The sequence below is a fragment of the Lutzomyia longipalpis genome, chromosome 1 (genome assembly GCF_024334085.1).
Source record: "Lutzomyia longipalpis isolate SR_M1_2022 chromosome 1, ASM2433408v1".
Taxonomy (NCBI): Eukaryota; Metazoa; Arthropoda; class Insecta; order Diptera; family Psychodidae; genus Lutzomyia; species Lutzomyia longipalpis.
Window position 1 is genome coordinate 14,962,224 of NC_074707.1, and position 15,846 is coordinate 14,978,069.

The window sequence follows — 15,846 nt, forward strand, 5'->3', positions numbered from 1 at the left end:
CAACTTACTCCTATCAATATTTCGCTGCAGGTGCGCCGCAATTCTGTGTCGGGCATCATTGAATTCCAAATGAAGACCTAGTCGCAGAAGTGATGAGTTCTTCTCCACTAACTCAGTTATCTCCATTTCAATTTTATTCCCAAGTACTTGTGATCGCTATGAGTGGAAAAGGCAATTCCAATATTATTTAGAAAGTCTTCGCATCTTGAGATAAGATTGAGATAAAATTCAGAATTAAATAACTATAAGTACCTGATTGGATGCTCTAAATTCCTCAATACTCTTTCCATTAAGTAATGATTTTACTAATTTAACAATAACAGGAGGGTTTATGAAGTTTGTCTCGACGTTGAGAATACGCAGTGTTTTGTTCTTTTCAATGGCCTCAGCCAGAAGAAGGGCAGTCTTGTCTGTCAATCCAACATTTGTCAGAGAAAGAAGTTCCAAGAATTCATTCTGTGTCAGGGCACTGAATAATTGTTCGAATTTCTCATCAGGTATATTCTACAAAGAAAAATTTACGATTTATTTTAAATTCTTATTGGAATTCTTTTAAGAAATGATTTTTTTTCCATACCTTAATGTTATTGAGATTGAGCTCAATAAGCTTGTGATCATTTTCCTTAACACGCTTGATGGATTCATCGATGTCTGTGTCATTTGGTGGTTCGGCAGGGAAGAGTTTCTGTGCACTGGCCTTTGTAATACCATCCCACCCAAGACCAATTGGTTGACCCTTGTTCAACAGTGACGCATGATATTGATCCTGATTCATCATCGAATGGAAACCCAAAATAGCTGAAAAGACGACAGAGGTACAATGTGAAGGAATCTTTCTCTTGAGAAACATTCTCCTCATCCCTCCCACTCATTTCCTCATATAAACCCTTTTCAAGATTATATGTCTTACCAGCCAAATCGATTATTTCCTCCTGAGTGGCATCATTTAGGGCATGTTCATACTCATCACCCATATCAATGGCTATTTGTTCCTCTGCTTCCTTCATCTTTTCCTCAGGCGGGGGTGGAATCCACTACAAAGACACAAAATTTCAATTAGAGATTATACGAAACTTTCACTTCTTCCCTTCATCTCTCAATCTATAAAGGGAAAATAAACCTTTGGATCCATTTTATTGTGAGAAAAAGAAAATTAATTCGGCAATGTTACAAAATAAAACTCTTCACTGTCACGTCCCTATTTGATTGCCAGATTTTATGTAATAAAATTTCACGAATCAATCGGTGTGGGATAATAGTTCGTGATTATTATGCAAGAAATTTTGCGTCTCGTTCTCTAAACATTGTGGTGCGATCTTCAAAAATAGCACAGAGGGTGTAGCAATGTAAACAGCGACACACACAACAAGATGAATCGCCAAAAGTCTCACCTTCTTGCCACGAACTGTCCCCTTGACATAGGGCTCCAATTCGGGTATATCCGGTGTTTCCAGGGCTTGCTTATTGATGTGTTCAATGAGTTTCTTGCGATTCAATGGCCCCGTGGGTTCTTTCTCGCATTCATAATTGCACCTCTGGTTTGGTGGCAGAAAATTGTCCTAAAGCAAAGAAAATTTTCCATTAATGATTGCAAAACACAATCACCTTGAACTTAAAGAAAAAATAAATAAAGAATAAAACTACATACATCCGGATCAACTTCCTTTGCGAGTATTTTAATTTCTTCTGGCGACAATTGCGCCAAAAGTTCATCCACATCTACCTCATCGTATTCACTCAAGTCTTTCCCATACAACTTTGCAGGTGTTGTCATAGTTGTTGTTTTCGTTGTTGACGATGTCTGCGAAGAGAAATCATCACATTTATCAATTAATTATATGTATTGCATATGCCAAAAGAAAATTTCAATGCCACTGGCGGTGGGAGATGGGGGGGGGGAGGGCAAGGCACACGACAACAGTATTTTGTTCCACTGAACTCTTTCTATAGCGATTGCTGCCAATAATATTGCAAGTTCATCTCAAAATTATGCTTTCATATGAAAATTATGCTTTCATCTCACCAAATTATGCTTTCATTTTATATTAGCAATTTAAATTAACTGTAAAGTAAAAGCTCAATCATTTGAAGAGAGAAAAAAATAAATAGTTCTACGCAATTTGACAGGAAAAAATCCCTCTGCAGAAGTTTTCTTTGCATCTCCACAGCATCTTGTATGACCATGAGAATTCATTTAAATGTGAATTGCAACTTGAAAACACATTAAAGTGCTAATAACAATAATGCATTTGCCAATTTTCACGTCAAACTCTTAAACTTGCTCTCTCTTTCTTCCTCGTTGAATGCAAAATGTGAGGTATTGCCTTTGGTGCTTTGGATGCAAAATATATAGCATAGAATTTTGAATTTAAAAGAGAATATAATTGAATGTTACGACTTTACCAGATGATTTACACCTGCTCTTTACGTTGCTTATTATGAATGGCAATAATAAAAGTGTTTACAACATGTTTCGAATGAATTTTAAGGGTTTTAAAATAAAGTAAAAAGACATTTTTTTTGTTTAGAAAAAATTTAAAAAATGGGAAATCCTGACTAGAAAAAACTAGGAAAATTATAATTGAGGGCATTCACATGAAAAAGTAGAGAAAAAAGTATACAAAGTAAGGCAAAGCCGTAAGCAAGAAAAGTTTTTGGGGAAAGCTCAGAAAAATGTTTAAGAACAGGAAATATCATAAAAAATTAATTTGACTTAAGAAAGGGTAATAAAAAGCCTTTAAACCAAGTCATTGCAATTCACCTTCCCCTATTATAATATGTAGTAGGTATCTTAATCAACGAATGACACATTAAGCGCCACAAAACCGTAATCTCTGAAAGACAAAGGTTCTGCAGAAATGATTAAAATTGCACCGATAGCATAAAGTAGACCGCTTTGATAAAAAATAGGAAATAAGATTTATGATAAGATTAATGTTTTGGATTATTTATAATGATAAATTCTGTTCTATAAGCCCCAAAAAATATTAATTTTTAAAAATCAACGTCTGTTCTATTTTTTTCCAAAGTAGGTAACAAAATACCTACTTAAGAAAATTCAATATAGGTTTTACTTCTGATTGAAAGCATATTTAGTTGGTAATGAGAATATTTGTAAGAAGCCGTAAAAGTAGCCTGTGTAACGGGTTATTCATGGAAATTGCAACATATCCATTGTATGAACATCTCTGTGTACATAAAGAAAAGAAAATTATGAACTCTTTGCCGAAACTCTTTAATCTTAGACCTTCCTTCTACATTATTGCTCTCATTTTGCAAACCAAACGCTATATGTATTTCGCTATATATATTAGCTATTCAACATCCAATTGTTTTTCTCTTGGTTTCTTTTTCCCCGAAAGCACAACAAAGGAATTGTAATTTCTGATGACACTACACGATATAATCGTGCTATAGTGAGGAACATGTCTTGAGAGCTCATTGTTTTAGAGTCTTTCTTTAGGCTGTGAATTTCAAAGTGCTTTGTTTATGTGCTTTCGTGATATAGACACAGAGGTGGTATCATTTCCTCAGCAAGACATTCGGTCTAGGAGAGCTACTATTTCCGCATTAAACTGTGGGAGTTGTCTGGGCGCACCGGAGAGACGCATGTGTCGTGTATATTATAGTATAAAATGCATTCAACTTTCCAGTAACGTGCAATTTGCTACCATAATCAATAGTTTGTACACGTAAGGTACAATTTTTTCTCTCATACCATCAGCTACTTATATACGCTATCAATGGTGAAAGTCTTCATGGTCTTCGTCGTGATAAATAAATAAGATGATCTTCTTCTCTTCGCACATTCAGCACAAAAAGGTGGAGTAACACTTTCAGCTCTTAGATTGAAATGAAAATTCAAGAGAGATGTGTGTAAAATAAATATATAGATGGACAATATTTATAATTCTGCTTTTTTGTGGATATGGATGGCGAGTAGCATTGCCTGCTTTCGAGTGTAATATTAATTAAATGGAAAGTCTTGCATAAGTATTTTCTACCAATATTTACATAATAAATACGCCGCATTTATAAATACCCATCACTCTTCTATGTACAATACTGCAATTTGCTCTTTAATTAAATTTTATTTTTACTTCACCACATATGAATAAATTAGTCACTGAAGAGGGGTCGAAATGATAAAGCGCGCGAGCTAATAGATTATACAGACTTTTCGTCACCACACAGTACAAATGCAAAAAAAAAACTGCACGACTCTATGGCTGAATCTAATATGGAGAGAAAATTTGTGCCGGTTTCTGGTAAAATCAAGTGAAAATGCTATTTGCTGATGGAAATGTTCAGTTAGTGCTTTCACGTGCTGAATAAGCAATGTTTGTTTTTTACTTAATTAGTATAGTAATATAACAGGGGAAAATTTCTCCTGTATATGTTTATTTAATGAAGATGAGAAATTTAGTTTTTGTCAAATAATCCAATAATTCCAGATATTATTTAATTAAACCTTTGTTTGATTCATCAGACTCCCAAGAAAAGAAAATAAAAATAAAAAACAAATCATTGTGCTTGCCTCGCGTGTTTTCTATCTCTCTGAATGTTTATAATTTTTGTTTATATTGACAAAATGCATATCTCACAAGAAAAATTACAAAAAAAAAACGCAAAGAAAGGTCAGTAAGCAAAAAAAAGCTCTGGAAACGTGAATATTAGATTTCCTTTTCTATATAGTATGCAATACATTTTTTCAAATTCATTTATTTAGAAAAACAACGAATAAAAAACAATAAACGTAACTTTTCTTAAGAAATTTATGAAATTTATACATGAAAAGAGTGTCTCATACCTCTTTATCAACTACAGATTATTCCAGTAAAAGTCAAAAGGTTGTATTTTTTTTAATTTTGTTCATATGGATATTACAACATCGCTTGCCCGCTGAATACGTACTCAGAAAATTTTTCTATTTAAAGCAAAATATTTATGAATTTACAGTGAAATCGAATTTTAAAAAAATCATAAAAAATCGAATACTTCAGTTAAAGTTTGAATTTTGAAGCGATTCTGGCGTACCAGGAAAAAGATTATAACTTGTTGTCATGACTTATCCCTGACAAGGATGCCAGAACATATTTCTCAAAACAATTTTTGCTAATTTTTAAGTAAAGAAATGAGAATGGAGTGAAATAAATATCAGTAAAGTATCATAAGTGTCTATTCTGAAGTTGAAGCATAAAGAATTTTTCCAATAAAACCTTCTAAAGTCCTGAATTCTTCTTCTTCTTCTTCTTAAATTTTTCAGGGCCGGACGTCATTTCGACATCCACACAGCCCAAGTCCTGAATTCTTTATCAAAACAACAGAGATACTATTTGCTAAGGCTTGCCGGTTGACTTGTCAAAGTCAATCTGATTCCACAGAAAAAGATTTGGTCCTTCGATCCGGAATGAAACTAAAGATCTAAAGTTAGGTTTTCTAGAACCTTTCTTATGTTAAAAACATTAGAAGCCAAGTGTAAGCATTGAACTAAATTAATTTTATCTCACAGGTAAGATTTTGCCAAGTTATGATATTTGTTTTTAAAAATTTTGGTTTGTAGCACCCGACTCACTATCCAGCGAATATTAACCTAGCTCATAGAGTGAGTACCCTTAGATTGGCGGTAACTGTAACGGCTGCCCTTCCCTCGGCAACGGCTTCTGCCTCCAGGTTACAACCCTCAAATAGGCGAGAGAATATAAGAATCCACAAGAGAATATAGGAGAGCACTGAGAGAGTAATTAGATGGGAGATTAGCAAAGAGTGCTGCTGAGTGTAGAGAGAGTTAGACAGAGCTCAGCTTTGTGCGGGTAAGGCTGTGCGTTGAAGTGCTCTGTAGTTTTTGATCGAGGACGAGGGGGAGGTTACTGGAGGAGTTGACCAAAGCCCCCTGTGGCGCCCCCCTATTCAGGGCGCGACAGGTTGTAATAAAATCTTCCCAAATTTCAAGCCGGCAGTTTATTGTTTACCTCGTTTACTATTAGTACAATAAAAATGAACTTTCCAAAGCGCAAATAAATTGAACCTACATAAATGCCTACTTTATGTTGCACTTTTAATGATTTTTTGTTTTGAGAATGTCACTTTATACATGAAAGTATGCGGGATGCTTTTCTTATTACCTAACAATTTCTTCGCAGACTGCTGAGCATGGCTTATAAAAGTGTCATAAAATACATCGCACAGTTGATATAAGGTGATATAACCATCCGATAAAAAATAGTTGGTAAACACTCCAATTGGCGCCGTAATAGCAGTGGAATACCAAACCCACAGTGACTCTTTTTTAATTAAGAATAATTTATAGAGGTTGTCGTGCTCATGTTTCCACCTTATGAAGAAAAAAACTAACAATTTCCACTCCCTCGTCAAGTTAATTATTTTGTTGCTGAGAATTCCATTCGATTTGAAATGAACAAAATGCTGCGGATCAGAAAAAGTGAATGGAAGTATTTGACAATAATTAGGAGCACAACAATTCAATGACCTCGTTTTCTTATTTTCAATATATCTATTGCATTCAATCTAGACCCAGGAAAACTACATAGCTATTTATTGTCGTTCCCATAGCTCACATTCTAACACAGCTGGTCATTTTATGGAAATTGTGAGTGATGGCAATTTCAATCAATATACATAGTATCTCGATAATTTAGTTAGCAAAAAAAAGCAAGTTTAAGACTCTGGGCGAGAAAATAAGAGAGTATTAATGGAAAATGACGTCATGGTAAGGAACTGTCAATGAGAGAAAAAAACATGGGCTGGGCTTGCCATTCTCCAGCACTGTACAGTGCAGTGGTTCTCCTAATGAGTAAAGGAGTTTCCACAACAACAGGATGTTATGTTGCACATAGAAAGAGTTTATACACACCACAGGATCAATAGATTGATGAAAAACAATGTTTTTCCTGCTGCTCGTTGAGTCAATTAAGATCAATTAAGGGAATGTCACCAATTCACCGATTTATTCACGAATATGCTATTTCTTGTGCGCACTGGGTAGTCACAAATAGCACCTTTTAGCCACTGATCAAATACCACAATTGCGTGAATGGGTATAAATAATTGTACGGGGATATAGTGTGATTGATAAAATATTGAGCGAATGGAAAAAAGACCGAACCTCTTTTACCTAGACGTTGTCTGAAATTAAAATGACGACCGCGAGCCAAATGCCGTATGTAACAAGAGAGCCGCAGAAAGGAATAGCAACAGCAACATGCTACATGCCGTAAATGGCATAAAAACTATCGCCATTCCGCTTTAGCTACAGCAGATAGGTATGGCATGAGGAGGGGGACAGAAAGAAACAACCATACATTCCAAACCTTTTATTGATTTCCACAGAGGTGTACTTGAAGTGTTCACCCTCAATTTTTCCCCTCAGAAAGCAAACTCATCGCAAACGCGTACCCAAATTGAGTCACAACCACTGGCCTGACGGGATGGGAAGGGCAAGAATATTTTCTCCAAAATCCCCCTTCTGTGTATTCTTCTCCCCCTCGACTACCCACTCATGGGTTTTCTCGAAGAAATATTTACACAAGTTTTAAAGGTCTAACCACGCAAATTGATTAATTTCCTTGATGTTCCATTGATTTTTCTCAAAAATATCGAAGATTTTATGAATAATTCAGTGTAAGAGTTTTATTCATAAATGATTAATATCTTGTTTTCGATAATCTGGGAAAATTTTGCGGTTCCCCATCGATGTAAGTCAATAAAGAAAATTTGTTCAACATAATTTCGGATAACGACTTAATGGGTCTTTTAAAATTTTTTAGTTGAGCAATAAAACCTTATTTTTTTTTTTCATAATGATCTGAAAAATTTTCTCTTGAGCACCATTAAGCGTCAAATTCAAGCATAAATGTAAGAGCTTTTTCCCAATGAGATTCAGTGAAATTTGCAACAAAAAAAAACTCCCACCTTGGGCCTTTTTCTGAAATTAGGGCAGCCGCAGAGCAATTAAATCTTTGACAAAGTGGGTAATTTCTCCTATTACAAGTTTCAATTTGCACTGCGAATTTTACTGGACCATTAATTTTTCCATAACACTTTAAAATTTAATCACAAATCTGAATTTCTTATGAGACCCGAAGATTCGTGAAAGCGACTTTTGTTACAAAAACATGCTGTTTTTTTTTTGGCTCTAAACAATAATACTAAATGAACAGGGTGATTGAGATAAATTTTATGATTCTTGATGGAATTTTATGTGATTTATCTATTTTTTTGATGAGATATTTCTTTTGAAATTTTCCATAAACAGGAAAGATTTTTTTTGAGGAAAATTGGATTAAATTGATAAAATCCTTTCCAAGTAATAAGTAATTCTGTCTCGTAATTTTTTTATATAAAATTAAAAGCTATTGCATTAGTTTACTTCCCATTGAATAAATTTAGTGTAGTGTGCTGCAAATAAAGTTCAAATGTTCAACGAATGGAGTCAGCAACAGTTTACGCAATGCTGGAATGCATGAAGTTATGAAGGTGGGTTAAATAAATTCTCTTAAAGCAAAAACATTAAAAACAAAACAAAATGATGAATATGGTATGCAAGGTACTGAAAATACCATCATGGAAGCTTACATCATAATCTTTTCCATCTTCAATCTTTACGGGAAAATGGATATATTATTTCAGCTTGGCAACCGAAAGTAAGGAAAATTAACTTCGTGGAAATTTTGACACAATTTCTGTGGATCAGATCATCTCGAAGATGTTATGTGTATTTTCAACATAATCCACTCTCATAGCATTCAATTGGTTCAAAAATACAAAATAACTTTGCATTTTATGCCATAGTGCGCCTAAAAACAGCAACAACTCTCAGCTAAAGCACATAGGAAAGTGAATTAAAAGCATTCATAGAGATCAAGGTGAGATTCCTTTATATTGCTTAGCTAACAATAAGTGCCCACTTACTTAGTGAGATCCCACAAATATCTATGTATATGTTGAGGCATGTGTTTGCAGAAAGAAAGCCATCAGAGTAACAAATAAATTCCCTTCACTCGAATTCTTTTTTTAACCAGTATGTAATGCTAATTGCGAGAACATGATTGTACGTACGTGAGCTTTGATTACAGGCGCCATTGTAATGTAGCAGAGTGGATGTTGAGGATGAATGTGCCTTTAGGGAAATCTTTCAGTGCCACTCACAGGGTGGATTTTATGATAGTGTGTATCTTCGTGGTTCATTTGTGTAATTGCTGTAGTGTAGGATATTTCTCTAAAGAAGAGTAAAAGAACAAATAATTCATAGTTTATATCTTGGAATTTACGGCACCATTTACTGGAAGACGGATAAAACGTCGGATAAAACCAATTTATGCTAGTAAAAATACTTTAATGTATAAAATTTTATATGGTTTTATATTAGTTTATTTTGATTTTAGTTAGAAATATCTGATAAATTAATTTGAGAATTAAAGAGAAAAAGAATAAATCCCTTTTTCTCATTCCTTGGGGGACATTTTAATTAATTTAACTTCTTTGCCAGATGCGCATTACATTCATATGTGTATAAAAGGAAACACCTTAAAGATCGACAGTCTTTACTAAATTTAGAATATTTTTAAATTAAAATTTTCAAAATAAATTCTTTTTTGATAAACACGGAGTAAAAGAAATTCTTGTTATTCATATTTTATATTCTATATAATTTTGCTTTTCACTATTTCAATGCACTTTCCCAAGAACTCATCCTCACTGATGCTTCAAAGTAAGATTAAAAGCTCAGGAGTGATTACTCTTTATTCTGTTTTTCCTTCATCCAACAAAACATCATAAAAAAATTTATATATTTTGAAGCATTGAAGTAGGTAACAGGCGCAGCGTAGTTTATGGTGTAAAATATTCAAGATGAATAAGTAACTACGTTGAATTCCTAACAAAATTTCCACCCTTAAATTCGGATTGTTTAAAAAGTTTCATGAAATCTCTCTCTCAATATTTTATATTCAGCATATATTTCCATGCAGCTTATAGACGGTTCTATTTGGTGAAAAGCTATTCACATTAGTTTTCCTCAAGCTCTACTCTCTCACACAAAGAGATTTCCATGTGAAAATCTACTCATTCATAATCACATACCCACGAAAGTATGTTTAATGAGCATGTCTCGCAATTATTGGCACAGTGCAGAGAGTTTTAAAGGTGGGAGTGCTTTTGAGTACTACATGTGTGCAATTTATCCGGATCAGCTGAACTTTCATCATCAACTCTCAGTCATGTTTTGAGGGAGGGAGGAGTGTGTTTAGAACTTTGGCAGTTTGTAGATGAATCCCGCAGGCAGAACAGCTGTCGAGAACAGAAATAATTCCCTATAGCATATCTACCTGCGCTCCTAGAACACATTTGCTTTTCTTGAGAATACAGATATGTAATGTTAAAAAAGAAAAAGAAGCTGTCATTCATGGATCGAAAACATGCTGAATGTCATTTGAATTTTTATTTTTCGTGGTCATGATTCTTCTCCGCCCATCGTGAAGTTTATTTGTAATTTTTGATAGGGGAATGTCTTCAAGTGGTCAAGTGGCAGGAAAAAACATTAATCTTCCACTTGATGGCAAAACTGCTGAATTATCAGGAAAATACAGTCGGACTTTTGTGTGGAAAATTCAGTGAATTTTCCACGTCGCGCAAGTAAGTTCGCGCAACCCAGCTTCTTGGCATTCACCCAAAGGTCTATACTTGGAGATCATCGTCGTTTATTTCGACTGAATTATTTATAACCCGACCGTATGTTCAGCGGAAGACTCACAACTTTCGTGGCGTTCGGACAGACAATGTGCGCTTTTATAAACTTTTAAATAAAGTTCCTAAAAGCGCACTTTGCATTGTACTCCATTCGTATGCAGTCTCCTCATTTATTTGCACAATAATACAGTGCCGTACAAACTCAGCGAAACGACCCCCCTTTTTGCGTCAGTCAAATGATTTTCTTTTTGCAAAGAAAATGAAAGTCAAAAAGCACTTCTGAGAAAATACCGGGTTGGCAGTATCATAAATTCATTCTCTGTAGTGTGGGTCTCAAATGTGAAAGAAAGAAAAATTATAAAATTGCCTCGAAATTAGCACACAAATTGGTTTCCTCAAAAATGAGACAATAAGTTGAAAATGTGTGAATTTTCACTGTGGCCATAAAACAATGCAAAATTATTAACACACTGATGAAATTTTTATCGCACTGATATTCAAATGTAAATTGTTTCACTTGGTGTTTACCATGGGAAAAGGTAAATAACCGCACCAGAGATAAACAGAGCGCCTATGTATGTGATGACAATATGCTGAGGAAAGTTGGGAAAATTACCCGCAATGAATACTAAAAGGGAATTGATTATCCCCAAAGCGTACGACCACAACAAAGGCACGAAAAGGCATCTTCTCACTCTCAGAAGTAAATTTTAAAGTAAATGGAAAAGCTTTGGCTGCAAAAACCATTGAGGGAAATGTTAAAGCTTCTATATATGCATTTTCCTTAATGAAGAAACCTTGGAAGGTGTTATGTATGTACATATTTTGCAAAAACCACAGTCTGGTTTGCAATAAAGGTGCGAAAAAAATATTTTTATTGCTTGTTTTGCAGAGCTTACCGCAGGAAGGAAATTGAAGAAAAATATTTTCTTTCATATTTCCCGGAAGATGTAAGCAGCTCAACTGGAAACACAGATATGCAAGAGAATTTATCATAGTATAAAATTCTGAACATGTGTAGTGGAAAATTTATAAGGGAAGCACCGAGAGATGTCCTTCAACATCAATTAGCGACAATTTAGCATCTCGTTGTGTGATTATAAATTCACAGACGTAGAATATTTTGGCAATCCTCTTACTTTCAACTCGACAAATTTAATTTTGAATTTATCCCCCAAGGATAGAATGACTTTTGACGATGCACCAAGTACTTGACCAAGTACAATTTGATTACATTTACTGTTGAGGTGAAAGGATAAAAATAAAGGACACGTCAAAATGAACATTTTGTTGACTTACAAAAATCTACTTAAGTAGAAAATTCTGAATTCACTTCATGGAATAATTATTGATAGTAGATTTCCTTGAATTCATACAATGAAGAACCCTAAAATATGTATATAGAATATACACAAGATAATTTGCACGGATGTTTAAAGGCGGTGGAGTTCGCAAGCTTTGCCTTTTAAATTTTATTTCTATGGGAAAATATATAATACGAATTCTACATCCCTTTCAGAAGGATGCTTACAAGGATACAATATGGCTTCTATACACCTACACATATTTCAAATTGCACTCCTACACCCCATTTTGTTCTCTACATAATTCCAATTGCATTCAGCACCCTGCAATGTTATGTACATCAAGGAATAAAACCTATGCAGCGATGTTTTGTGCATGTGCAGAAACAACAAAGGGAGCTTTGATATCAATTTTCATTTCCATTTTTTTGCTCATATTTTGCACAACATGGACAAAAATACATTTTCAATCCTTTCGGGATAAAAAAAAATCAGGGGTTGTTCGATTATCAATTAGTTTATTACTCTGAAAGGTTTTTTATGCAAATTAATTAGTTTTTGAATAGTTGATGGATATAATAAAAAATCTAATAAAGAAAACAACGCCATTTCGTAAATATTTTTACGTGTTCTTCTGTATGACCTTTTGAAGCTAAAATAAACCTCAATATTGGAGGAAAGTGGGAGTAAATGAATATACAGAAAAAATGTAAAAAATTAATACTTTGTTGGGTTTCATATGAAAAAGTCTTCATGAAGAGTAGCAAAATATTGAGTAAATAAGAAAAAACTGTATTAAATTATGCTTTCCTACAAGATCCAAAAAATGTAAAGAAACATTGTTTTCTTAGCCTTACTCCGCCGAACTACTCACATTGTCTTCAACATTTTAATATCTCTATCATAATAATTTAATTTTAATGAAATTGTGAATATTTTTCTCATATAACAGCTCCAATATTTTTTCTTAAAAACATTTTCAAAGAATATATCTTAGGGCTGCACAAAATTAATTAATTAAGTGCTATCTTCCTTTAGTAGAAGAATTCAGTGCAGCTGCTTTAGCATCTCTCTCAATCTCGAGAGAGAGTCGATAAGTATATTTTTGGGATGCTGGGATTTGGGAAAAAGTGCAATGAACTATTCACTTTCCAGCCCAAAATAGAGGGAATGTCGGAAGTGGGATTTTAAAGTGACAGACATCACCAATGGTCGGAGCTATTCGGTAGAACGTGTGTAATATTTAGAATTCGTCGAAAAAAAGGAGGAACACTGTTTAGTTTTTAAGCATAATTAACCTAGATTCAAAAATCGACATCATGTTCCCGCAAACTCATTGGTTATTTGGGGGGGAAAATGAAAAATTATGTATGGAATTGGTAAAGTATTTCATGAGAGTCCAAAGACTTTCCACATGCGTCCGAAAAGAGCTAACATATCTTGGAACATATTTATGGCAAAAAACCACAGGAGTTCTGGGTGATAAAAATAGATGGTATTGAAGAAAGAAGAGCGTGTACTTCTTTTTTTTTCTTCAAAAATTAGTCAATACTCTTTAGTTCCACGAATCGATCGCCCATAATGCCCAATGGGATTCCATATGGCCTCTTTGTATTTTTAATGGAGTAAAGTTAATTTACACATAGCCTCAATGACTTCATCGCGATATGTCTCTTTCTCGTATTGAAAATCCTTTTCTCCCCTTTTTTCCACTCCATAAACATTCATATTGGAAATTCGGGTTGGTGGGTGGCGCATCATCTGGCGAAGTTGCGATCAAAGACTGATCACGTTGACAAATTCTTTAGCATAAATAAATTATGTGTGTTTTTCTTCCTTCACAATTGTGATGGCATTGAAGGAGTTCATCGTGGCACTTTGTATTAAATCTATTATTAAATACAGAAAACGCAGACATTCCCAAGATTAGATTTTTTTCTGTATCTGCGCCTAAGAACACTTCCCAGTTTCTTCCCAGAGAATATTTCGTGACGCGAATTTCGTGTTTTTTTGGTATATGTTCTCTCTCCCGATGGATCTTTCTGCTATACAAACCTTTTTGATTGTTTTTCTCGTGGTGGTCTCCCGTCTCCATTCTGTCAAGTATTCCATCTTGATGATAGATGATTGTTAATTTTGGTGCAACCACAACAACGCGTGGACGAGATGACATTAATTTCCTCACAAAACTGAAATATTTTCTTTCTATTTCACTCAATCGCCACACCCATATTATGCAATTTCCATTTTAATCCTTTTCCTTTTTGGGAAATTTCACTTTTGTCAGCACCAAATTAATTCCACTTGTAATCCTTCGGGCAAGTGTAGTCCTTGCAATGGAGACCCTTTGAAAATTTCATCTAACTGATGTACGAGCGAACCCCAAATGGGGAGTTTTCATTATATTTTCTCTGATGGAAAATGCATATGAGATGACCAATTCGCCACAAAACAGTTCTACAACTGAATAAATTAACTAAAAGTTTCGACTAAAAGCTCGGGAAAAAGCTCCTGATTTTTGTTAAAAATTGTATAAATCTTCTTCTGCGGTATTCCCACCCACATCCGCAGAAGGTCACTTTTATTACAACTTTAATTGCTCACTCCTCGCACCATAAGTCATCGGTTACACGCGAAACATTACTAAATGATCCATTTAGAGCACCAAAATTCCATATAATTTGTCGTGTAATTGCTGTCGCTAACTCCTTGGTGTAAATGTGAAAATCTTTCACTTTCAGCTAAGAATTTTCCAGGATTTAATTAAATGTGCCGGCATCCCTTGAGCCGCAATTCAATCACACCGAAAAGAAGATTTTTAATCACAGCGCGAAATTGCGAATGAATTGTCTAATATGTTAAGTCCTTGCACCTTCCACACTCGGAGTCACACTGAAGTCATTTATTAACCGTGTACCGCCGTAGCATGAGTGTATCCATGTGAGTATTCTTAGGAGGAGTTTCGCATATTAATAAAACGCGTTTTAAAATTTTCTCGTGAAACGGTCTGAAATGCCAAAAGAAAAATAAACACACAGGAGAGGTTGGTTAGCTTGTTGGAGTATTAAAGTGAATGGATCACATCGAGTGTGAAAAACGGTCACAACTACGTAGATATGTGTTCGATTAGCTTTACCACGACATAAATTTTCTCCTCCTTTTCGTGCTAATCACGAATACTGCCAGTGTGAAATTCACATTAATATTTTTACAACTCAACAACTGACTAGAAAAAAGACCATCTCTCGCCTTTTTTTCACCTCTCCTCCTTTTCTGCCCCCAAAACATTTTCCTACTTCCGAAAATAATTACTGCTGCTTTCACAAATGTGTTCGATTTTCTTTCACACTCAGAGCCAGGGAGGAAAAAAAGTAGGTAGGTACACATGAATACTCTGGAAATATTTTGTATGTATTCCAATAGGATGGAAAATCAAGCGCAAGGTTTCCCACAAAGCTCTCGGGAAATATCATTACTAAAACACTGAAACTTTGTGTAATTCATCTGTCACATCTCTTATGTTCATTTAATTGGAAAAGCTCCATTATGTGAAAGTGATAAGGATAAAATGCAATGCATATATTAAATTGAAGTAGTATGTAGCTACAGAGAACAAAGGCAGAAAGCAGGAAATGTGCAACAAAAAGTGCTGCAATTGAGTACTTTAAGGATGAAATTTCAATCCTTGTTCCGAGAAAAAAGTCACGCTTTTACTTAAAAGCTTACATGTACATTACCATACCTGTATATAGACTAGAAAAAAATTTTATTTTAACATAAAACAAAGTTATACCTATAAATTTCAAATCATGAATAAACAAAGCCTTGGTTGAGA

At 34.4% G+C, this 15,846-nt stretch overlaps 1 protein-coding gene across 16 annotated transcripts in view; it reads right to left on the minus strand.

The window, feature by feature from the left end:
• The window catches only part of LOC129792237 (tropomodulin), a 30,754-nt gene that overhangs the window by 8,865 nt on the left and 6,043 nt on the right, over positions 1 to 15,846 (minus strand). For 13 of the 16 annotated variants that reach the window (XR_008750798.1, XR_008750792.1, XR_008750799.1 and 10 more), the window contains exons 2-7: positions 1,649 to 1,801; positions 1,392 to 1,559; positions 911 to 1,034; positions 578 to 798; positions 253 to 504; positions 9 to 156 (exon numbers count right to left, since the gene is read on the minus strand). Coding sequence is in view for 10 of the 16 variants with exons in the window: in XM_055831181.1 (XP_055687156.1) it covers positions 9 to 156; positions 253 to 504; positions 578 to 798; positions 911 to 1,034; positions 1,392 to 1,559; positions 1,649 to 1,801 (1,066 nt within the window). In the remaining 6 variants the exon portion in view is untranslated. Of the gene's footprint in view, positions 1 to 8; positions 157 to 252; positions 505 to 577; positions 799 to 910; positions 1,035 to 1,391; positions 1,560 to 1,648; positions 1,802 to 6,874; positions 7,178 to 14,066; positions 14,901 to 15,846 lie in introns of those variants that run through there. The other 3 variants (XR_008750805.1, XM_055831122.1, XM_055831146.1) reach the window with 2 other exon arrangements.